This window comes from Pipistrellus hanaki, assembly GCF_964339955.1.
Source record: "Pipistrellus hanaki genome assembly, chromosome: 18".
Classification (NCBI taxonomy): domain Eukaryota; kingdom Metazoa; phylum Chordata; class Mammalia; order Chiroptera; family Vespertilionidae; genus Pipistrellus; species Pipistrellus hanaki.
In genome coordinates, this window is record NC_140520.1 from 40,352,346 (window position 1) to 40,377,811 (window position 25,466).

General features: G+C 52.7%; 1 protein-coding gene across 1 annotated transcript; it reads left to right on the forward strand.

The window, feature by feature from the left end:
* On the forward strand, positions 1-23,719 carry F11R (F11 receptor). The gene is made up of 10 exons (XM_084867264.1): positions 1-159; positions 20,717-20,785; positions 20,881-20,988; positions 21,113-21,259; positions 21,482-21,684; positions 21,840-21,942; positions 22,042-22,149; positions 22,293-22,305; positions 22,562-22,610; positions 23,291-23,719. Exons 1-10 carry the CDS (start codon positions 99-101, stop codon positions 23,324-23,326), a joined length of 897 nt encoding a protein of 298 aa, XP_084723390.1. The 5' UTR covers positions 1-98; the 3' UTR covers positions 23,327-23,719.
* Positions 23,720-25,466: the final 1,747 nt, after the last annotated feature.

Genomic DNA, 25,466 nt, shown 5'->3' on the forward strand with positions numbered 1-25,466 from the left:
TTGGGGGCTGGGCCGCGGCGGGACCCGGGCCAAGCTGGGCGCGCGGCTGGGTCTGTCCCGGGCTCGGCGGCCGGTTTCGCTTCGGGATCCTGATCGTGATGGATTCTAAGGCGAAAGTCGGGAGAAAAGAGTTGCTTCTCTTCGCGTCCGTGCTCCTGTGTAAGTTCCCGAATTCCGGAAAGGGCCGGTGGGCTGGGTCCCAGGTGGGAGCGCGCCGCCCCCACGGCCCTGCCCGCGGCCGGACGGGCCCGAACCTGCCGGCCTCACCCTCCGCGGCCTTGTCCCCGCCCGGCGCGCCCCGCCCTCCGCCCTCCGCCCTCCGTGCGGCGCGGTCGGCTCCGCTCCCGGACACTCGCCGGTGGGGAGGCTGGGGGGGTCGGGTCCCCTCCCTGTCCTGACCCAGGTGAGGGTCCTGCCTCCACGTGCCCCGTGAAGAGCCCCGCAACCCGACCTGCAGCCGCGAGCCCCGCTCCCGAAGGGACCCCAGGACTCCTGGGCGGCGGCCGGAGGGCCCCTGGCCCCGGGCTCGGCCAGCGGCGTGCGGGGCCGAAGAGGAAGTGAAACAAACAAATCTGGGTTTTCTCCGAAACCGCTTCCCCAGTTGCTCCGGGAGGACCTGGGCCGGAGACCGCACGGCGGCGGGCGCTCCGGGCCCCGCGCTTCTCCCGTCGGTCCCGTCGCCGCACCTCGGCCCGAGCGACCGCGGGCCGTGCGGCCGGGGAGCCGCTGGCCGGGGAGCCCGGGGAGCCCGCTGGCCGGGGAGCCCGGGGAGCCCGCTGGCCGGGGAGCCCGGGGAGCCCGCTGGCCGGGGAGCCGCTGGCCGGGGAGCCCGGGGAGCCCGCTGGCCGGGGAGCTCGCTGGCCGGGGAGCCGGGGAGTCCGGGAGCCCGCTGGCCGGGGAGCCCGCTGGCCGGGGAGCCGGGGAGCCCTCTGGCCGGGGAACCCGCTGGCGGGCGAGCCCGGGGAGCCCGCTGGCCGGGGAGCCGGGGAGCCCTCTGGCCGGGGAACCCGCTGGCCGGGGAGCCGGGGAGCCCGCTGGCCGGGGAGCCCGCTGGGTGCAGGTCCGATCGCTGCCCGCCGAGGGCTCTCCGCCCGCTGCCCGCCCGGAAGGCAGAGCATTGCCCCGCGCGGCCGGGCCTCCCCGGCGGTGGGACCCCGGGTTCGGGAAGAGGGACCGCTGCTCTGCGAAGAGCTCCCGGAAGGGGGCGTCCTTGCCGGAGGGAAGGAGAGGGGGCTCCTCCGCAGGGAGAAGGGGACCGGCCCGGCTGGTGCTGCCCTCCGCCCGGCGGGAGAGCGGGAGGTGCGGGCCGTCTGGGTGGTCGTGGCTCCCGCTCCGGGGCCGGGTTGTGCCTCCCCCCGCGGGCGCCCCGTCTCTCCGGGCTCCCGGTGGCCAGAGCGGCTGGTCCCCGCTGCTCCGCGTGGACGGTCACCGCCTCAGGGCGCCAAGTTTGGGGTACATATGTACACACATTGTCACACAGTACACGTGTGCACACATTTTATCACACAGGTACATGTGTGCATACACATTTTGCCACAGAGATACATGCGTGTACACATGTGTGTTCGCTTCTCCCTTTCTCACACAAAGAGGCACACCGCAGACACCCATCGCACCCTTCCTCCCGCTCCTCTCTGAAGGGGCAGGACTTCTCCCATGGGTGTCACCGGGGAGAGGACCCCCGGGGGCACCTGCTCTGTGGACACAGCAGTGGCCGCCACCCGCGCCTCAGGTTTGAAGGTGCGGCTGGGCGGTGGTGCGGACAGGGCTTGTGTTCCCTCCGGTCCGTCCTCAAGCTCACTGCTTCCTGCTCCCGGCGGCCGGGGCCTCCAGGTTCTCTGGGGAGACCGCCCGGCTGAGGGGCCTGCGGGAAGCAGTGAGGGGCCTGCGGGAGGCAGTGAGCAGATACACCCTGGCCTCTGGCACTGACAGCCGCCCTCTGCCCCGGCCGCTGATAAGGAGCAGGGCTGTCCGGCCCTGGGGAGGACGCGGAAGCAGGGGCTGGGCTGGCAGGAAGCTGGGTCCCTGCCCCGAGCACCGCTGCCAGGCCGGCCTTCCTGGGCGGGGCTGGTGGCGCGGAGCTAGCAGAACTGGAATCCTGCTGGGAATGGGCAGGAGAGGCAGGAGGGAACTCCTTGGAGCCTGTGCTGCCTATTGTTGGACTCCCAAAGCTTTCCTCTGGCCACCTCCCTTTGTGCTCCCCCAACCTCCAGGAATGAGGAGTGGGGACCTGGCCAGCCTGGGCACGGAGCCTGTTTTTGAGTTCTAGTTGTAAAGCAACGTCAAATTCATTTGTTAATTCAGTAAATATCAGTGTTTACAATGTCTGAGGAGGTGCCAGAGATCAGGGAGAAACAGTAACACTTGCTATGAAGTAGCTCTGCGGGGCCCTCACCTGTGTGGCTCCGTGGATAGAGCATTGGCTTGCGGACTGAAAGGCCCAGGTTCAGTTCTGGTCAAGGGCATGTACCTTGGTTGTGGGCACATCCCCAGTAGGAGATGTGTGTTGTGGGGTCGAACCCAGGCTGAAGATTGATTTAAAAAAGCAGGCAAGGATTTATTGAAAAACTGGCCAGGACGGCCGCGGGAGCACCACACGCCGGTGGGCTCCACATGCCAGCACTGATCCAGGTGTAGGCAATCCCTTTTAAAGCTTCAAACCACAGGAATTTCCCTTTGTTCTAAATTCTAAAGGCTGGGAACATTGGAATGTGGCCCTATCTTGCCCATAATACAAAAGCAGAACTCAGAGGTTAATCTCTAAAGGTTATCTATAGTTTCTACCCCTCAAGCTACTGAGTCAGTGAGAGTCTATCTCCTGTAACTACCCTATTGTTTAAGCAAGTAATCGAAGGTCCAAGTCAGATAGCAAGGTTAAAATTCAAACAGCAGTTTTTACCCAAGTATGATTGCTACCATATTTCAGTGTGCAGGAGGCAGCTGATAGATTTTCTAACTCTTCTATCCCTCTCCCTTCCTCTCTGTAAAAAGTCAATAAAATATATTAAAAAAAAAAAAAAAAAAGCTGAGGGAGCAGAGAAACTGGGCACCATGAGCCCACCCAGAGGCACTAAACCACGTGCTGCGTGCTCGGCCCAGGGTCTTGGGAGGCTCCTGCTAGAGGGGACGTTTGGATGAATTTGTAGCAATAACCAGAGGCTGGCTGGCTCGTTTCCATCCCTCCCCTTCCTTCCTTTAAAAAAAAAAGGAATTAAAAAAAAATCACAAGAAAGCTACTTAAGGAAATTTATAATAACAGGGTATGTAGAGAAGACAAGGATTTCTTAATAAAGCAGTAGCAAGGAATGGGTGTTGGGTTGTTAGGTGCCCGGAGGCCTCCACCCTCTGGGACATCCTTCTGGTCCCAGCACCTTCCTCTGGCCCCGGGAGTGAGGAGCTGGCAGTGGAGCAGCCCTTGGTGGCTCTGCTCCCAAGGAGCGGAGACACCTCAACCAAGCAAAACAGAGCAGAGGGTGCCAGGAGCTGTCCAAGTACAACCCGTTTGGGAGCACAGAATGGAAGAGATTTACTTTTTTTAAGTCTTATTTTTATGATACATGCTCTAGGGAGAAAAATGAGAAAACACGGAGGAATACAGAGAACATCACATTAATCCTATTATCTGGAGAGAAACTTAATGCTGCCATTCCATTTCAGTCTTTCCTCATATAATACTAGCACTCATTCCAAAATATGCTTTAAGCAAATTCCACTGTATGGCTAGAACAGAATTTACTTGTTCACCCTTGTTGGCATTTAGTTTTCTTGGGTTAAGTTTCCTACCTTGCTGCTTGTAGCTGTGTGATTTGGGGCAAATATGCTCAGCCTCAGTGTTCTCATCTGTAAAGTGGAGGGTAACAATAGTACTTGTCTCAAGGTTTCTCTGAGAATTTAATGAGACAGTGCATACCAGACACAAATCTAAATGTGGGGTTTGGGTCCTCTCTGCCATCACTCCACTGGCCCAGACAGTCACAAGACCTGCCCAGATGCCAAAACCGGTTTGGCTCAGTGAATAGAGCGTCTGCCTGCGGACTGAAAGGTCCTGGGTTTGATTCCAGTCAGGGGCATGTACCTTGGTTGCGGGCACATCCCCAGTAGGGGGTGTGCAAGAGGCAGCTGAACCATGTTTCTATCTTTCTATCCTTCTCTCTTCCTCTCTGTAAAGACACAATAAAATATATATTAAAAAAAAAAAAAAAAAAAAAAGACCTGCCCAGACCTTAGGCTCTACTGCAGCCACAATGTAAGACAAGCACACGGGTAAGTGTATACATAGAGCCTGTTTGGAAAATACAGTTTGCTAGCTTTCGTATTACTTGAATACAAAGTGATTTTCAGGCATTATATCTGCAGTCTTACAGCTTGGCACACCTGAATGTCTGGGAACATGCTTGATTGATTTGGGTGTGAATGCCAGCATCACCCCCTCCCCTTCTCGGTAACTAAATCACTCCTCTCTCACCTCCTACCCATGTGCTGTCCACCTGCCTGCTTTCCTGTTCTCACCAGAGTCCAGGTGATCTGTGCTCTCTTCGTCTCCTGGCATTTTTCTTTCCTGGAAATTTATCAAGACTCACATGCACACTTCAGATCTTGATGGTGTAGTAATCTATTTCTTTCTTTTTAAAATATATTTTATTGATTTTTCACAGAGAGGAAGGGAGAGGGATAGAGAGCTAGAAACATCGATCAGCTGCCTCCTGCACGCCCCCTTCTGGGGATGTGCCCACAACTGGTACATGCCCTTAACTGGAATTAAACCCAGGACCCTTCAGTCCACAGACCGGCGCTCTATCCACTGAGCCAAACCGGTTTTGGTGTAATCTATTTCTTAAAAATCTGTTATCTCATTTCACCATTAAAGTTTTATTTAATCATTCAGTGTTTCCTGGTGTGACAATATTTTCATATTTCCTGTTATCCTTTGTTTTGAAGTATATTTTTTATTGATATCAGAGAAGAAGGGAGAGGGAGAAATAGAAACATCAGTGATGAGAGAGAATCACTGATTGGCTGCCTCCTGCACACTAGCTGCAACCTGGGCATGTGCCCTGACTAGGAATTAAACCATGACCTCCTGGTTCATAGGTCCACACTCAACACTGATCCACACCAGCCTGGCATGCTGATCTTTAATGTGATTATTTTCTTTTATTGAATCCATGTGTACAGCATAATGACTCACTATTTGTTTACACTGTGAAATGATCACCACAGTCAGTCTAGTTAACAACCATCACCATACATAGTTACAGATGTTCCTCCTTGGGTAAAAACTTAAATAAATTTTTTTTTAATTCATTGGTTCTTTAAAATTGTGTTTTTTATTTTTTTTTGCTTTTTAAAAATTTTTTTTTGAATTGAGAGAGAGAGAGAGGGAGGGAAAAAGAAAAAGAACATCATATGTTGCTTCACTTTCTTATATATTCATTTGTTGCTTCTTGTATGTGCCCTAACATAGGGATGGATGATGCTCTAACCAACTGAGCTACTTAGCTAGGGCTCTGTGATGGTAAAAACATTGAAACCTATAAAGACTTTTTGTAATATTATTTGAGCCAAACTGTCAACAATTGACTGAGATGATGCTCCGGAGAATGGTGGATTTTCCTCTATTTTATACATTGCAATTAAAGGAGGGGACGTAGGTGGATTACCTGAAATCTATTGGTGATAGATTAGAGAGGCGGCGGTGGGAGGGGCGGGGGGCACACGCTTGGTGGGGGCGCTGGGCAGGGCTATCCAAGCCCCTGGGATTGGATGAAAAGTAAAATGAAGGACACATAGGTGGTGCAGGATAGTTAACAGTCAACAGTTACCACGATAGCAATAACAATGGAGGAATCTGTGGTCTCCATCCTGGCGCCCAGCACAATAGTTGTGCCCCCAGGCGTCCAGGAAAAGGGAAGTTACAAGTGACCCAGACGTTTCAAGGATGTTACCATAGATACAGAAAGACACATAGGCTCGGTTAAGGTAAAGGTTGACCTTGTCAGTGGAGATACCGGCCTCGGAGTAACTGCCCACCATCACTGCTTTAGTTAGAGGCTGATTTCAGATCCTTTGTGGTGACTTTAGGCCTGAGTTTGCAAGACCGCCACACAGGCCTCCCCTGGGCTGTCAGGTCAGCATGTGGCCCCTTCCGTCCACAGAACTTTTAAGATTTACTTTCTTAGAAATTTTAAGTATTCAATACAGTATTATTAACTATACTATTACATTCCCACAAAATTTTTGCCACCAATCTGTTTTCTGTATCTATGAAGTTGTGTGTGTTTTGTTTTTGTTTTACATATAACTGAGATGATAGGGTATTGGTCTTTCTCTTTGTCTGGTTTATTTTACTTTGCTTAATGCCCTTAAGTCCATCCATGTTATCATAAAGGGCAAGGTTTCATTCTTTTTTCCCTCCCTCAGAAATTTTATTTCATAATGAATTATTCATAGACAAATTATAAGTAACTATCTGTAGTAGTATAAATATATAGATATGTTTCCTTTTATTGGATGATGGCATTTTATCCTACGAATATAGCTCATTCTGTTTTTCCATTCCTCTACTGATGAAGTTGAAGATTTTATTCTTTTATGGCGGAATAATATTCATTATCTGTTGATGGATACTAAGGTTGTTTTCATAACTTGGCTATTGTAAGTGCTGCACTGGGCATGGGGCTGTAACATTTTGAGTTAGTGTTTTTATTTATTTTTTTAAATATATATTTTTATTGATTTTTTTACAGAGAGGAAGAGAGATAGAGAATTAGAAACATCGATGAGAGAGAAACATCGATCAGCTGCCTCCTGCACACCCCCTACTGGGGATGTGCCCGCAACCAAGGTGTGCCTTTGACCGCAATCGAACCTGGGACCTTTCAGTCTGCAGGCAGACGCTCTATCCACTGAGCCAAACAGGTCTCGGCAGTGTTTTTGTTTTTATTTTTATTTTTGGGCAAATACTCAGGTGAAATTGCTGGCTCATGGTAGTCATCTTTTTAATTCCTCCCCCGGAGTTTCCATCCTGTTTTCCATAGTTGCTGCACCAATCTACACTTCCCCAACAGTGCACGCTCCCTTTCTCCCCATTCTGGGCAACACTTGTTATTTCTTGTCTTTTTGCTAATAGCTACTCTAGCAGGTGTGAGGTGTTCTATCATGGTGGTGTTACGCCCAGACTTCGTGATCCCCAAGGATCACCAGGGAGCCGAGTCCGATGCAATAAACAAAAGAGCCTTTTCCATGCTAGCATGGGTTCTGTCCTACTCACGCCGGCAGCATGGCGGAAGAGAGAGCGAATTTCGCCCAGTCCAGGGGTTTTACTCCGGTCAGTGGTGATGTCACTGCCTTGGCTACCTGATTGGTTGGGTGAGGGCTAGGGTTCAGTTACAGACTGGAGGATAACTCCGCCCTGCCCCACAGCGGAGTCAGGAGCCCATCCTCGCCCCACCCTGCCCTCTCATTCCCCCCTTATCTAATGTGCCTGAGTCAAATCATTGACTCAGCCTACTTCCTTTCAGCATAAACAACAAATACAGTTACCAAGACCCTTAGTACCACAGTTCCCATCAGTATTGGCCTCACTGAAGTCCCGTTCTCCTCCTGCAGGCATCAGTTCTCCTCCTGGCCTGTGTGGAGCCCAGGCTGGGGATCTCACAGGTGAGGCCGCTAGTTGCCAGGATCCAGGCCATGCAGGAGCTGGGAGTGGTGTAGCCAGGTCTGGGTGCCGTTTACTTCAACAGCAGTGAGCATGCTCAGGATAACAGTGCAGCGTCCCTTTGAGTTCTTGGGCAGTGAATTTCTTTACCCACATTGAGTTCCTGGGCTACAGGGTCTGCGGTGGGCACTGGCAGTGCATCTGGAACAAGCAAACTGCAGAGCCTGTAAGGACTTGAGCAAGGGAATGGTTACCATTCATGACCCACCCCCCCCACCCCCCCCCAAAAAAAAAAAAAAGGGAAACTTGTCTCAGTAAGGGGTATACCTCAACCTAATCTGAAGTGTCTACAAAAACTAGACCTTAATGCTGGTGGTTTAATCTCTTAAATCCACCTACCAATGCTCTCCTGGGGAAGATCCCTGGGACCTGAATTCCCAGGGGGACCCCCTTACCTTGCTTAGCATTTACCTGTGCACAGACAGTACTTCTAGCAACTCTGCCTCACAGAAGTTCAGAAGTCTTGGTGACACTTAAGTGGGTAACCTGGTGTCACTGGGCAACTCTGACATAGAGCCTCTGGGACCAACAGTCTTGTCATCTGGAGGGTCCACCAATCATCTGGTCCTTCGGTGGCTTGCTTCTGTTCAGCCGATTCCTTCTGGCTGCAGTTGGTAACCCTCTTTTCTCTGTGGATGGCACAGTGTCTCCATCAAAGGGCCTGGATTATGGCCAAAAGTTTTGGAGCTGTGCCCAAATGGTGTGGTCTAGGGTGACAACCACTGCCCCTGCATATCAGGTCCTATCCTGAACGTAACTGTTCCCATCCGTGAACAGTACCTTGTCGTCTGTTACCTCTGTGCAGTCATGAATGGGTTCCTCCATCATCATCTGGAAGCAGGCTGGCAGGGTTGATGGCCAGAGACTTATGAATCCGGACACAGGGCTGGTCCAGGAGAAAAGCTTAGCTCCTGGCCCAGAGTCTGCTTATCTGCCTCCTTCACCAGCATTGCTATGGTGGCCACTGCCTGGAAGCATGCTGGCCACCCTACTGCCACAAGGTCCAGTCTCTTAGACAGATAGGCAACAGGTCTCCTCCAGGGACCTAGAGTCTGAGTGAGAACCCCTTTGGCAATGCCTCTTACCTCACTTACGTAGAGGTTGAAGGGCTTTCCAACGTCTGGCAGGGCTAGGGCAGCTGCTGAGATGAGAGCCTTCTTTAGCTCCTCAAAGGCCAGTTGTTCCACTTTGGACCAGTTCAACAGCTGCATTCCCCCAGTACGTGTTCCTTCCGAGGACCACAGTCCTTCTAGATGTCCAAGAAAAACAGGCAGTTTGTCCGGTGGCTTCCTGGGCTGATGTACGAGTCCTATCGGCTCTCTCAAGACTAAATAGGCTGCCCCAATGCCCATCAGGAAACTAACAGGCTTGCCTCTCCTAGCTAGCCTGTCAGGACATTCTCTTTATAACTTTTATAAAAATCTTATCTTCCCAAAATACATAACCATGCCCTAAATTTTAAAGAAAAGGCAAGGGAGGAGGGAGCAGGTACATACACTATTCCCAGGCCTCCAGCTGCTTGAAATTTAAAATGCCACATTTTTCCTATAGATACAGATTTATCTGCATTTCTAAGCCCCCTCTACTCCCCCCTGCAGAACATCGGTGAAAATTGTCCAAGCAGTCGCGGGGGGTTAAATCATACAAAGAATTGTTTTCACATTGTTTTAACACAATTCTAAATAAATTATAAACCTTTGTGATGAAGTCTACTTAAATCTATAAAGTAGACACACATGACTGAAACCAAAAATATTCCCAAAGTTTAAACAACCGAATGTACAGATACAAGATGCAGGTACAAGCCCAAATTCAACAACAATGGCATATGAGAAAAGCAAAACAAAACAAATTAATATGGCTATCACTTTTTCTACATTAAGAGAAAAATATATGACTTGGCCTACTTCTTCACAAGAGGCACACTATAAATTCCCAACAAATTTACTTAGGTCTGTATGAAACAACCTGGATAGGGCTCAAGCATCATATAGATTCCTCATCTGACAAATGAGAATAAATCAATCCTTGAGATCTTTGATCATTACTGCTTATTCTTAGCACATGTAATACAGTTTAGCCTGCCATATTCTAGGCATTTAGTTACTGCAATTAACTTTTCCTAATTTAATTTATACTTTGAATTTTTAAAGCTGGCAAGTCAAATATATTTGGCATTTTTTAGATTAATAACATTACATTTCTAATACATCCTGCTTACTTAGGGTAAAGTTTCAGCAATAGATCTGGTCACACATTTTTTCAGATCTTAAAATTATTTCTTTTTTTTTTTTTTTAAATATATATATTTTATTGATTTTGTACAGAGAGGAAGGGAGAGGGATAGAGAGTTAGAAACATCGATGGGAGAGAGTCATCGATCAGCTGCCTCTTGCACACCCCCCACTGGGGATATGCCCGCAACCAAGGTACATGCCCTTGACCGGAATCGAACCCGGGACCCTTCAGTCCCCAAGCCGACGCTCTATCCATTGAGCCAAACCGGTTTTGGCTTAAAATTATTTCTGAAGTTAAAACAAAGCACTGAATAATCTCTTTGCAGGAGAGCTAATAGTCTTGCGCTCTCCGGCCTCCCCTAGACCTCTCCGCACCAGAGGCAGTTTACTAGGATTTAAGACAATGTCAGAAAAAAGAATGAATTTTGTTCATAGGTCAATCACAATTCATACTTAAGTAGCTATATGACTCTGCTTAGCTGGTACCAATGACAAAGACTAAACATTGTAAGCAAGGTCATCTGGGCTGCTTCACCATGGAATCACCTGCCACTCCCTGCAGATCACTGGAGTAGAATTCAAATGCAAATGAACACATTCTTTAGCTGAAGACTTCCAGCCATTCCTGTAAATTTGTTACCATTACCATCTAGTTTCCGCCTCACTGCGGGGAATTTCAAAAGCTGCTTACAATGACTTGGGAAACCAGTTTTAATTTATCTCTCAGTTAATCACCATTTTAAAAACTCATTCTGTACACAGAAAAGAGTTTTAAGCACAGCCCAAAACTATGCACACTCGTTTTGAACTGGCCTTTCCCCTTTACTGAGCACAGAAATTCGCCCTTGAGCTCTTCTCCCGTACGGATGCCGCCACGGACCGATGCCTCTACGCCAGCCCAGGCCCCCTGGGCTCAGGCCCCCGGAGTGAGGCTGCTGCCACCACCGCCCCAGCCACGCTACTCAGGCAGCCTCTGAGGAGGAAGTGTGGGTTGCCCCAGCGGCTTCCCAGCTCTCCCTCCCCTTCTCCAGGCAGCCAGCAAATTAACCCAGGTGCCTGCTCCCCGAGCGAGGCCACCACTGCCCAGCCGCGCTCCACCGCGTAGACTGAGCCCCGCGGGAGCCCCAACTCCGACCCAACGCCGCCAGGGAGCCCTGCACCGCCATGCCGGCCACACTTCGCCGGCTCCATCCTGGGGCGCCATGTCGCCCGCAGATACCAAACTCAGACCTGGGAAAGGTTTCCGCAGGTGAGGCAACGGCTCACGCCACTCACCTCATCCTGGGAGAGGTTACCATCCCTCTCCCCACATGAGGGTCCCTCTAGGGCCCTCCCAGGAGGTCAGAACGTCTTCTGACCTCCTGCCTGTGGCCTTCATGGTGCATCCACCAGGAGTATTCGGGCACCAATTCCATGAGGGGTTTTACGTCCCTCCAGAGCGTGCACACAAGGACACAGACACACACACACCTACCGCGGCCAGTCAGGCTCTCTGGATCGGAGTCCCTCATGGTCCTGGCTGGGAATCCCGGACGAATTCCCCAGACTTCGTGATCCCCAAGGACCACCAGGGAGCCGAGTCTGATGCAATAAACAAAAGAGCCTTTTCCATGCTAGCATGGGCTCTGTCCTACTCACGCCGGCAGCATGGCGGGAGAGAGCGAATTTCGCCCAGTCCAGGGGTTTTACTCCGGTCAGTGGTGATGTCACTGCCTCAGCTAACCCTGATTGGTTGGGTGAGGGCTAGGATTCAGTTACAGACTGGAGGATAACTCCGCCCTGCCCCACAGTGGAGTCAGGAGCCCATCCTTGCCCCGCCCTGCCCACACACACACACACACACACACACCACGCGTGAGTGCTAAAATGTGGGTCGACAGGCCCGGAGTGGCCGGGCCCAGAGCAGCCAGGTCGGGTGCGGCCAGGCCCGGAGCAGCAGCAGCCAAGTCCAGAGCAACTAGGTCAGGAGCGGCAGTGACCAGACCCGGAGCAGCTGGTTGTGGAACGAACCAGAGCAACAGAGGCCAGGCCCGGAGCAGCCAGGCCCGGAACAGCTCGCTCTTCACCTGCCCCTGCCCCACGGCTGCCTCTCAGACATGGCTGGAAACTTTTGTGGGAACTTGAGGGTCTGCTGAATCAAGTGATGAAGGCTTAGATCTGGATGTGTTGAGTTAGTATAGGGCTGGGGTGTTGATCTGTGAGTGCCTTGGGTGGGGCCTGGATGAGGCTGGTTGACCTATTTGGAAATGTTTTTTGTGTGAAATGTATCATTGGGCATGTGGAGGTATTATTGATATGAGAAAATGCTAAGTAACTGATTTACTATCTGAAAAGGGATTTACTATCGGGGAAAGGGAGGGAGGAAGAGACTGAACATAAACTGCACCTATGGATGAGGACAATGGGGGATGGGGAGGGGGCGGAGGGTGGGGTGGGAACCTGGTGGAGGGGGGAAGAAATGAGGAACCTTTGTAATAATATGAACAATAAAGATTGATTTAAAAAAAATAAAATAAAATGTGGGTCGAAGTTCTGGATAGACATTTTCCCAAAGACATACAAACAGCCACTGAGAGGGCAGGGCGGGGCGAGGATGGGCTCCTGACTCCACTGTGGGGCAGGGCGGAGTTATCCTCCATTGAATGGGAGAAAATGTTTACAAATCATATATCTGATAAAGAACTCTTCATCAGATATATGATTTGTAAACATTTTCTCCCATTCAATAAGCTGCCTTTTCATTTTGTTGATGGTGTCCTCTGGGGAGAATGTGGATTCTTTCATTGTGCAGAAATATCATCGCGCTGACTTAGGAATCACCGGGGATTTGAATGACATGCCCATTACTGTGCTCAGCTTATGAACTGGGCAACAGATGGTCCATGCTGCCTGTTACTACGTGAGCCAATTCAGCGGAGACAGGGTGAATCCTCTATGAGTGTTTATTCCAGTCCTGCCTGGAGCACGGAGAGCAGCAGGTCATCACAAACTTCTGCTCTGCGCCCCATAAACCAGCTGCTTCTATTGGGTAGAAGGACAAAGGTTACTGGGGGTCGCGGGGTACAGGCAGGGGAAGTAGGCAAACGGAATAAAAATGAGTGCCATGGTTGCAATTGCAGACCTGCGGGCTGGGCGGGATCCCTGGTTGGGGCCTTAGGCTAATCTCTCTGACCACAGGCAGTTCTGGAAGGATCTGGGCCCCGCCTTCCAGGGTTGACTCCCAGGCCTCTGGGGGGCGGGCGGGGGGTGGGGGTGGGGGTGGGGTGGGGGGCGGGGAGAGGACCGGCTCCGCCAGGTTACAATGTGCTTTACTCAGAACAAAACAACCTAGTTTAACAGAATGATCAGTATTTCTTTAACGATAGCTAGTTCTCAACATTTTATTTTTGTCCCTAAATTCCGACCTCTGATGGTTCTGCTCAGCCGGATGGCAAGCCCCACAGAACGGCGGAGCCGGGGCTGGAGCTGGTCTCGGCCTCCGCCTGGTCCTAGAGCACCCAGCCCGATGGGGTGGGCGGGTGCCTTTAGGGCCCTTAACGACCACGCTAAAGGCCTGTTTTCGACTGCAGGCCCACTGCGGGCCCTGGGGGTGGATGGAATTTTGAAGGAACCAGAAACCTACTGAAGGGGCTGCCCACCCGAGGGGCCTTTGAAGATAGTGGGGTGTTTTAGTGGAGGCTGCTAAATGAGAGTTTGCATTACAAAACCTCCTGGGGCTTCCCACGTTCTGATCTCCCCTCCCCCGGGAGTGCCCCCCCCCCCCCCCCCCCCCCGCGGGGAAGGGGCTGAGCTGGAGTAAGCTTCCAGACTGCGAAGGACTTTGAAAACGCTTAATTGTTAAGCTGATGGAGCTACATCTTAAAAAAGATAAATGAACACTCGTTTTCCCCCCTGAGAACTGTACATTTGGAAAAACACACACCTTTGCCAGTATTAATTTTTTTAAAGATTGGGTTTTAAATTAAGTTTGTTTTTTTCTTCTGTTAATGTAAGAAACATTAAACTGGTAAAAGAAATTTTGTGAGTTTATTTAAGCCAAACTATCAACAATTTCCAGAAGCAGAATCTCAATGTGTTGAAATAATGCCCCCTTTCCAGAAAATGGCAACTCACCCGTTTTTATAAATCATCAAAGGAGGAACCGCTGGTGGGTTACTTGAACTCCATTGGTGATAGGGGGTGAGAGAAAGCAAAGGGGGGTGGGGTGTGAGAGAACCTCTGGGACTGGAGGAAATGCAGTGACAAGACTTACTAATTTTGCATAGGTGAGCGTAGAATAGTTTACAGTCAGCAATTAACATGATCACAATAACAGGGAATTTGTGGTCTCCCAGGCACACGGGTCTGAGAAAAGAGAAGTTCTGAGTCACCCTGACATTCCAGTCATGTTATCATAGATGCAAAAGGAAATTGGCTGTTAAGATCAAAGCTGATCTTTTTCTGGGAAGCTTAGGACATGATTACCTACCATACACTGCCTTTTTATTTTTATTATTATTATTTTTTAAAAGAATTTTTTATTATTTAAAGTATTACATGTAGTAGCACATATGTCTCTCCCCCCCCCCCCCCATTGACCTTCCCCCAGCCTCCCCTACCCCCTGTCGCATCCCCCACCCCCGTGTCTTGGTTCCATTGTGCTTACATGCACCCATACAAGTCCTTTGGTGGATCTCTTACCCCCTCCCACCTTCCCCCTGTAGTTTGATAGTCTGTTCGATGCTTCTTTGCCTCGATCTAGTTTTGTTCATCAGGTTATAATGTTCATTATTTTCCATAATGAGTGAGATCATGTGATATTTTTCTTTCATTGCCTGGCTTATTTCGCTCAGCATAATGCTCTCCAGGTCCATCCATGCTGCTGCAAATGATAAGAACTCTTTTTTACTGCAGCGTAGAATTCCACTGCATACACTGTCTTTTAAAAATATATTATATCAGAGAGGAAGTGAGAAGGGGAGAGGGAGATAGAAACATCCATGATGAGAGAGAATCATTGGTTGGCTGCCTCCTGCACTTCCCCTACTGGAGATCGAGCCCGCAACCCAGGCATGTGCCCTGACCAGGAATCGAACCCGGGACCCTTCACTCAAAGGCCAATGCTCTATCTACTGAGCCAAACTGCTAGGGCCATAGACTGCTTTTTAATTTTAGAAGTTTTAATTTCATACCATCAGATTGCTTTGAGTCTCTGAGTTTGCGATGCCACTACCCAGGCCTCCCTGAGCTGGCAGGTCAGCTTGTGGCCCCTCAGCCACACTGGGTGTGGAGAAAGGGGCTTATTTTATTTGCTGGGCTCCTGTTTATTCATTGCAAATCTGAGCAGATTTTGCCTGGAGCAGTGCTCAGCTTCGCTCCCGGGATTACTGCTTGGGGGAGAGGGGTCCTGCGGTGACAGTTTGCTCTGGGCTCCGGGAGGCCATTTTCTGGAATGCATCATGGAGGAAGAAAGAAAGAGGGGAGATCGTGGAGGAAGAGAGAGGGGAGATCGTGGAGGAAGAAAGAAAGAGGGGAGATCGTGGAGGGAAAGAGAGCGGAGATCGTGGAAGAGGAGAGGGGAGATCGTGGAGGAAGAGAGGGGAGAGGGCTCCGGTGGCGGCACAGCGTGTTGTGAAAAAGCAGCTGCACTTCTCGGAGGGAGCGTATCCTGGTTTCAGTTGCTGGAGGGCAAACCGCAGGAGCAGAGGGCGATGACAGCTCCTCACAAGGTCAGGGCGCTGCGCCCCGTCTTGCGGAAGGATTCGGTGCTGTCTTAGGCGCCCTGGAAGCATGGCTCTGACCTGCACCATCGCTCGGCTCCAGGCCTGCTCCCCGCCCCGTGCACAGTAAACAGGATGCCAGCAGTGCCACCCAGACTCGCTGCTTTGGGTGAAACAGTAGCGGTGTCTGGTGCTCACAGCAGTGCCTGGCAGGTAGTGAGCGCTCAGAGTGTCCGCTCCTCCTCAGCAGTGGGACAGAGGGTGGTCTGAGTGGGATGAGGTTAAACAAGGCAGAGAAGCCAAGTGGAGAATAATTGCAGTTCTTCAGGTGATGTTGGCACGAAAACGTGGCAGTGGGAATCAGGCGGGCAGGTTGAGGGGATTTGGGAGATGACGTTGTAAAGCTTGGTGTTTGCCTGGAGTGAAGGGCAGATGGTGGCAGCCTGAAGGTGACCGAGTAAATGGCGGTCCCGCCAACCTGGAGAGTGGGAAGGGAGGCAGGGGCGATGGCAGGAGGAGTGGCGGGAAGTCCGTGAACATGTCAGATGAGGTGGTGGCTAGAGATGGCTGGTGTGGTGTACATAGATTTTGGGCTGCACTGAGATTTCCTGGGGAATATGGAGAAGAGAAAAGGCCAGGATCCATGGTCAGCAAACTGCGGCTCACAAGCCACATGTGGCTCTTTGGCCCCTTGAGTGTGGCTCTTCCACAAAATACCACGGCCTGGGCGAGTCTATTTTGAGGAAGTGGTGTTAGAAGAAGTTTTAAGTTTAAAACATTTGGCTCTCAAAAGGAATTCAAATAGTTGTCCTGTTGATATTTGGCTCTGCTGACGAATGAGTTTGCCGACCACTGGCCAGGATGCTGCTGGGGGTCACACGTTAAGAGATGGACAGAGGCGCCGAAGCCGGTTTGGAGTAGTGGATAGAGCTTCGGCCTGTGGACTGAAGGGTCCCGGGTTCGATTCCGGTCAAGGGCATGTACCTTGGTTGCGGGCACATCCCCAGTAGGGGGTGTGCAAGAGGCAGCTGATCGATGACTCTCTCTCATTGATCTTTCTCCCTTCCTCTCTGTACAAAATCAATAAAATATATATATATATATATTTTTTTTTTTTAAAAAAGAAAGAAATTGTTGTGCGAGGTGGCAGTTCAGTTGTTTACCTACGCCGCCATTTTGGTTTCTCCCCATCACTGCTTTTAGTTACAGTTTTAATTTCAGACTATCCTTTGTGGTGACTTTAGGTCTCTTGAGTTTTCAAAGCTGCCCGGCAGGCTCCTCTGAGCTGGTCAGGTAGCATGTGGTGCCTTTTCCATCCACAAAGCTATGATAGCTATTTGGCCCTTCCTCTGGGTCAGCCACTTTTCTAAGTCCTTTGTGTTGACTTATTTAACTCTCAGCAACAGCCCTTTGATAAAGAAACTGTATTAATTCCCATTAAAAAAAAATAATATATTTTATTGATTATTTTATAGAGAGGAAGCGCCGGGACCGGTTTGGCTCAGTGATAGAGCGTTGGCCTGCGGACTGAAAGGTCCTGGGTTCGATTCCGGGCAAGGGCATGTACCTTGGTTGCGGGCACATCCCCAGTGGGGGGTGTGCAAGCGGCAGCTGATCGATGATTCTCTCTCATCAATGTTTCTAATTCTCTATCCCTCTCTCTTCCTCCCTGTGAAAAATCAATAAAAAAATATTTTAAAAAAAATAGAGAGGAAGGGAGAGGGAGAGAGAGTTGGAAACATCATTGAGAGAGAAACATCAATCAGCTGCCTCCTGCACACCCCCTACAGGGGATGTGCCCACAATCCAGGTACATGCCCTTGACCGGAATTGAACCTGGGACCTTTCAGTCCCAACGCTCTTTTTTTTTTCTTTTTCTTCTTTTTCTTTTTTTCCGGCACAACACGTTTTATTTACCGACTGAGGCCCCATCGCACGAGGAGGAGCCCCTCGGGGGGCCGGAACCCATGCCTGACTCTCAGTGTCCCCAGCCCCCTGCCTCTGTCCCCTCTGGGCCCTGCCTGTGTCCACTCCGGCTGCCCGAGCCTCACCTGTGCGCACAGCCTCCTGTCTGGCCGTTAGGAGTCCCGGCCTAATTTGCATATCACCTCTTTGTTAGACAGGCTGTTCTGGGTATTTTCAAAACTAGAGCCATGTTGGTGTCACAGAGATGTCACTCAGAAAGGGAGTTCACGCTCAGAAAACGCTCGGTTTGGAACGATGACCAGGAACGATGACAGAGGGGCCGTTCCTTCTCTGGCATCAGACACAGCTGTTAGGCCGGGGCCAAGGCCTAACCCGCCCTCTCTCCTCTCCAGATCATCAACCTCCGGCAGATCCAGGAGGTGTTCAACCAGTTCCAGGTGGTTCTGACGTAAGGGCCCTCCCTGCCCAGCTGACTCTCACCAGGGGCATGGGCTCCGCCGCGGGGCACCCCCGCCTCCCCCGTGCAAGTGCGGCCAATGCCCTGTGCCCTGTGCCCTGTGCCCGTGCGCCCTGTGCCCGTGCAGGGCCAGAACCGAGTGCTCAGGATGTGCCCAGGCCCTGGTTCCGAAAGTCTGCCCAGAGCTCTCGCAGGCCGACGTTCTATCCACTGAGCCAAACTTGCCAGGGCTGTTTATCCCCATTTTACAAATGGGCAAACTGAAGTTGAAGGTGACCAAGTGACAGAGATGGGGTTTGAATGCATCTGGTCCCAGCGGCTGGCTCAGGCCTGGGAAGGATTCAGACCAGGATGGCTGTGAAGTCCTGGCGGCCTGGAGGGGCTGGAGTCCTGGCAGGATCCCCAGCCACCGAGGGTGCGGAGGATTGACAGTTAGGCAGACAGCACTGCTGCTCAGAGGAAGGTGTGTGTGTGTGTGTGTGTGTGTATGTGTGTGTGTGAGGGGGGAGGTTGAGGTGCAGGGTCTTGTATTTAAAACAAGGAAATAGTAGCCTGGGCCACCCACGAGTCAGGATTCCTGGGGAGAATGAAGGTGGCTGTAGCAAATGTATAATTACCGATGTGTTTTGGATCTGATTATCTGAAAGGACTCAAAAAGGAACTTTAGCTAACGTTATTTCAAAGGTTGGTTTTTAGCTTAATTATGTTCTTCATGTGGGTGGTGCCATAGGTAGGGTTCTTAGGAACCTAATTGAGGTGTCAGCTATTGCACCAGACAGTGTTAGGGAGTGTGGGAAGGAGGGGAAGGACGCAGACCACAGAAGCCCTGCGGCGCCCACTGCTTGTAGGTGGGGAGGGGGCTTTGGGCACCTGTCGTCCTCTCGGACCAGGTGTGGTGCCGGCTGCCCTGCTGTGTCCCTTGTCCTTGGGCAGGGCCATGTTCTGGCTGTTCTCAGAGGGTTATCTATCTATCTATCTATCTATCCTCTATCTCTTTCTCCTCCTCTCTGTCATTAGTGCTTATGTGCATTTATTTTAATTTTACAAACACTGTGAATTAACCGGGGTCAGTCTTCCCTCCCACGCAGGGGACAGGGGTGACCTGTGTGCTCATCTCAGTTCTGCCATTTCCACATGGGAAGCTGGGCAGGGCCAACCCCCTAACCTGGAATGAGTTCATTTTCTCATCTGTAAAATGGGGAAGGAAGACTTACCTGGATTAATTCACAGTGTTTGTAAAATTAAAATAAATGCACATAAACACTCATGACAGAGAGGAGAATAGAGATAGATAGACAGCGAGCAGGAGAAGAGAAGAGGGTTGAGAGATGGAGGGGAGAGAAGGGGCCTGAGAGTGTCTAGCTCATCCTTCAGATGAGCAGAGGAAGCTCAGGGTCAAGGCCCTGCTCAGTTGTGTGTAAAGGAAAATGCCGTATGTGTCAGGGTATTTGCATTTACCTCAGAGGGCAGGGTTCAACTCAAGGCTGCACGTGAAGCTCCATGAGTTTGAGTGTTGGGAACAGGAATGAGAACAAGGAATTTCTTGTTTTCACTCCTGTTCGCAGTCCGGGCCCCTATTGCGTCTAGTGGTAGCCTTGGCCGCTCTGGGCAGCCTGCTGCCTGTCTGTCCACCCACCACACACCATCCTTCCTTGTCCTTGGGCAGGAGGAGATGCTGGTGAAATTCTCTGAGCCCAGTTCTGGTCCTGGCTCCATCTCAGAACCAGCAAGGTGACCTTAGGTTTTTGCCTCTGTTCTGTGTGTAAAATTGGGTGATAATACTGGTCCTGCTCGTCTGTCCTGCTTGTTTCAAGGGTCAAGCGACATCATGTGTGAGAAACACACTGAGTTGCACCCGATCCCCCGTGAGTGCTCCTCTGAGGCCGCTGGTCTCCGCCGGTGGATGGTGGAGAAGTTGTGAACCTTGAAATGCATTTTTGGGGAGCCGCTCTCGATTAGTGGGAATCTAATTAGATTACTGGGAGTCGGGGTGGGGGGGATAATAAAAAATGAAATAAATTACATTTGAAAAAAATATTTTATTTCCACTAATAACAGAAGTATTGGTCTGCAATTGTAGCAAAAGCATTTGAAGATTACTTAAGACTAGAGGCCCGGTGCATGAAATTCGTGCATGGGGGAGGGGGGTCCCCTCAGCCCAGCCTGCACCCTCTCCAATCTGGGACTCCTTGAGGGATGTCCAACCATCTGTTTAGGCCAAGTGGGAGCAGACTTAAACCAGCAGTTGGACATCCCTCTCACAATCCAGGACTGCTGGCTCCTAACTGCCCTCCCCTGCAGGCCTGGTCCCCCCCAACTTTTATTTATTTATTTATTTAATATATTTTATTGATTTTGTACAGAGAGGAAGGGAGAGAGATAGAGAGCCAGAAACATCGATGAGAGAGAGAGTCATCTATCAGTTGCCTCTTGCACACCCTCTACTGGGGATATGCCCGCAACCAAGGTACATGCCCTTGACTGGAATCGAACCCGGGTCCCCTCAGTCCCCAAGCCAATACTCTATCCATTGAGCCAAACTGGTCTTGGCGCATATTACTCTTTTATTAGATAGGATATTGGTGTGAGATGGGCAAGAGCTTGACTCTGAGTCCTTGCACCTTGGGGGCTCAGGGCCACTGCCAGGTGCTGCCCTCCTGATGGGAGCCTCTCCTCCTAGGCTTGCTGGCGCCAGGCAGGGGAGCCGTGTACACTTCCAACTCCGAGGTCAAAGTTCCCGAGGATAAACGTGAGTTGGGAGGAGCTGGGAGGGTGGAGCCGGCCAGGGTCCTGTCTTCTCTATTTGCTGCTGCTTCCTCCCACTCACGTTGATCTCGTCTGTAGCCGCAAAGTTGTCCTGCTCCTACTCGGGCTTCTCCTCTCCCCGAGTGGAGTGGAAGTTTGCCCAGGGCGACATCACCAGCCTCGTTTGCTATAACAACAAGATCACAGGTGAGTCCTCCCCCTGGGTGCCAGGTTCCCAGGGCCTTCTCACCTCCTGCTTACCTGCCTCAGCGTCATAGGCACAGCTTCCCCAGCTCTCCAGCTCCCCCTGCGCTGGTTCCTCTCCCTGCAGATTCCTTTAAGTCCAGAGTCACCTTCTCCAACACTGGCATCACCTTCCACTCCGTGACCCGGAAGGACACGGGGATGTACACGTGCATGGTCTCTGATGAAGGTGGCACCGCCTACGGGGAGGTCAGCGTCCAGCTCATTGTCCTTGGTAAGTGCCAGGCCTCCTGTGCCCACTGGGCATTGCTGCTTCCCCCAATGCCGGGTGGGCTCTGCCGAGCCGGGGAGCTCGCTGATGGTGCAGGCTCTGGGCGGGGACTTGGTCACAGTGAGGGAGGGAGGCCAGCATGGTGGCTGGGGTACCGCCTTCACCAGCCACTTGGCCTCCAGGAGCCCTCCCTGCCCTGTGGTCAGCATCTTCTCTTCTTTCCAGTGCCGCCATCCAAACCCACGGTCAACATCCCCTCCTCCGCCACCATTGGGAGCCGGGCAGTGCTGACCTGTTCGGAGCCGGACGGCTCCCCGCCCTCTGAGTACCTGTGGTACAGGGATGGGGCCCTGATGCCTCTGGAACCCAAGAGAAACCGTGCCTTCAGCAACTCTTCCTACAGCCTGAACCCCACGACAGGGGAGCTGGTACGGTGGGTGGGCTGAAAACGGGGAGGCACAGGTACGGAACCCCTGAAGGTGGGGGAGGACCGAACAGCAGGGTTTGCTGGGCTTTAGGATCCAGAGACATAAAAGGCAGGTGCTTGGCTTCTCACCAGGACAGGGTGGTTTTCTGCCTCCAGGTCTTCGATCCCGTCTCGGCCTCTGACACCGGAGAGTACTCCTGCCAGGCCCAGAACGGGTACGGGAGCCCCGTGATGTCTGCCGCGGTGCGCATGGAGGCTGGTGCGTGCAGGCAGGGGCAGGGGGCAGGGTCAGACATGGTCCTTTCCTGCTGGCGGACCGCGTGGTTGGCACCGTGAGCGAGCATCCTTGTGTCTCTAGTGGAGCTGAACGTCGGGGGCATCGTGGCAGCCGTCCTAGTCACACTCCTCCTCCTGGGACTCCTGGTTTTTGGCATCTGGTTCGCCTACAGCCGGGGCTACTTTGACAGTAAGTCCTTGGCCTCAGAGGCCCTCCCTCCTCCCGTCCCCATGTGGGCTCCGCCCTGGAGCTGTGGGCTGCACCATGGGTCCCCTCTCCCTGGCTGAGCTGCCTCTGTTCTGCTGACACTCACCGTGTTTCTTCTCTTCCAGGAAAGAAGAAAGGGTGAGTGAGGCGCTGTGCCGGGCTCTCGGAGGTGGGGAACAAGATGTGAGAGGGGCCCAAGAGTGGGGGCCGAGGGGGAGGCCTCGCCGGGCAGGGAGACAGCTTCCCGGCTCACTGTAGCCTGCGCTGTCCTTCCCCTCCGCCCCGCCCCCCCCTCCCGTGTCCTCTGAGCCCTCGTGATTCTGTCAGGTTCTCAGTTCTGACCTAAAAGGTTGGCAAGGAGAGGGGCTCGGGTCTGACTGTCCGTCTTCTGCAGGACCGAGAGCAAGAAGGTCATTTACAGCCAGCCCACCGCTCGGAGCGAGGCAAGTGTTGCGGGGGAGGGGCTCTGGGGCCTGGTGTGGGTGTTCATTGTGTTAACTGAAGAAGAGGAGAGGGCCTTGGCCGGTGTGGCTCAGTGGATAGAGCATCAGCTCGACACCTGAAGGGTCCTGGGTTCGATTCCAGTCAAGGTCCTGTACTTTGGTTGCAGGAATCCCTGACCTGGGTGGGGCTTGTGCAGGAGGCAACCAATGGATGTTTCTCTCTCTCTCTCTCTGTTCTCCTCCTTTTGACTCTTTAAAAATCAATGGAAAAATATTGCCCAAAAGGAGGAAGAGGAGGAGAAGGGGAAGAGAAGGGGGGTAGGAGGAGGGGGTGGGGGAAGGAGGAAGAGGGGGAGGATGGGAGGGGGAGGGAGAAGGAAGGAGGGGAAGGGAGGGGGAAGGGAGGAGGGGGAAGGGAGGAGGGGGGAGGGGAAGGAGGGGGAGGGGGAGGGGGAGGGGAAGGAGGGGGAGGGGGAGAAGGGAGAGGGAGGGGGAGAAGGGAGGGGAAGGGGGGAGTGGGGGGGAAGGATGGAGGAGAAAGAGGGGACGGAGGGGGAGGAGAAGGGAGGGGCAGGGGAAGGGGAGGAGAAGGAAGGGGACGGAGGGGGAGGGGGAGGGGGAGGGGGAGGAGAAGGAGGGAAGGGGAGGGGAGACTGGAAAGACTGACGTTGTCTCCACAGGGGGAGTTCAGACAGACCTCGTCCTTCCTGGTGTGAGCCCTCTGGTCTGGCCGCCGCTTTCCTTGGGTGCTGCAGACTCTGGCCCCGAAGCGAAGCCCGTGCCCAGGAGGCCTGGTGTCTTCCCGCCCTGCCCCGGCCCCTCTGTCCTCACGTCGTCACGTCCCGATGTGTTTTTAATGTCAGCCCACACCCTCCCTCCTCCGCGCTGAGGCCCTGGGATGCCCTTGGGGAGCCCGGCTGGGGGAGCCCGGTGGGGAGGAGCGGCGGGCCGTTCGGTGCGGAGCAGTCCCGGCGCCGCCCGGAGGAGACCTGGGGCCGGGGCAGCGCCTCGGGCCCCGCGGGGAGGGGGGCCGGGGCGTCCGAGCCCGGAGCCGGGAGCCGGGAGGTGTGAGTCCCCGGATGATGCTAGAAATAAACCTCGGCCCGAAAGCTTCTGTGGTGGGAGGTGAGGTTCTTCCACTCCTTCAAACCAAGAGGAAATGCCTAAGGCCCCCCCCCCCCTCCCCCCGCAGCCCGGGCGGCGGCTCCCATCCCCCCCTGCAGCTCCCCACACGGCCCCGCACACACGGAGGGCACACATGGCCCTGCACACACAGAGGGCACACACTGCCCCGCACACACAGCCCCGCACACACGGAAGGCACACACGGTCCCGCACACACGGCCCCCCACACACGGAGGGCACATACCGCCCTGCACACACGACCCCACACACATGGCCCCGCACACACGACCCGCACACACTGCGGGCACACAGAGTCCCGCACACACGGCTCCACAGACATGGCCCTGCACACAGGGCGGGCACACACGGTCCCGCATACACGCCCCCTCCCCCCCCACGGCCCCGCACACACGGCTCAGCACACACGGTCCCGCACACACGGCCCCGCACACGGGCACACACGGCCCCCACACACAGCCCCGCACACATCGTGGGCACACATGGCCCCGCACACACGGTGGGCACACACGGCCCCGCACACATCGCGGGCACACATGGCCCCGCACACACGGCTCAGCACACACGGCTCAGCACGCACGGTCCCGCACACACGACGGGCACACACGGCCTCGCACACACGGTGGGGGCACATGGTCCAGCACACATGATCCCGCACACACGGCCCCGCTCTCATGGCCCCGCACACACGGCGGGCACACACAGTCCCACACACACACACACACACACACACACACACACACACGGCCCCGCACACACGCCCCTCCCCCCAACAACCCCGCACACATGGTGGGCACACATGGCGGGCACGGATGGCGGGGCTGCAGGACAGGGCGCCAGCCCAGCCGGAAAAACAACCACCAGGCAAAGTCACTCACCAATCAGAATCCCCCGACGGAAATAAAGTCTGGTTAGTCAATGAAAGTAGAGATTAGAGGAATGTGAAGCAGTTTCAATCTGGCCTCTTGGGGAGAAGGTGGGAGTGAGGGAAGGGCCGGCATGGGATCCACTTGGCGAGTCAGCTGTTACTGCCTTGGAATTCACCTCTGGCTACAAAACATGTCAGCTTTGTGGAATGTCAAAACCATTTTTTAAAATAAGTTGTTCACATTCAGTTTATTTAAGTCTTGAAGTATTATAAAACATTTAAAGAATTTTGTCCTTCAAAATCCTTCTGATAGTTTTACTGATTAAGAAGTTTGCCCTGACCAGTTTGGCTCAGTGGATAGAGCGCCGGCCTGCAAACTGAAAGGTCCAGGTCTGATTCCGGTCAAGTGCATGTACCTTGGTTGCGGGCACATTCTCAGTAGGGGGTGTGCAAGAGGCAGCTGATCGATGATTCTCTCTCATTGATGTTTCTAACTATCCTTCTCTCTTCCTCTCTGTAAAAAAATAAATAAAACATACTTAAAAAAAAGAAAAGAAAGAAATTTGCCCTGATCAGTTTGGCTCAGTGGATAGGGTGTCAGCCTTCAGACTGAAAGTGCAGCCTCTGTGGAGAACAGTATGAAGTTTGTTCAAAAAACTAAAAATGGAGCTCCCATTTGACCCAGTAATCCCACTTCTAGGAATATATCCCAAGAAATCAGAGACACCAATGAGAAAGGATATACGCACCCCTATGTTCATAGTGGCACAATTTACAATAACTAAGATTGGAAACAGCCTAAGTGCCCATCAGCAGATGAGTGGATTAAAAAAACTGGTACATCT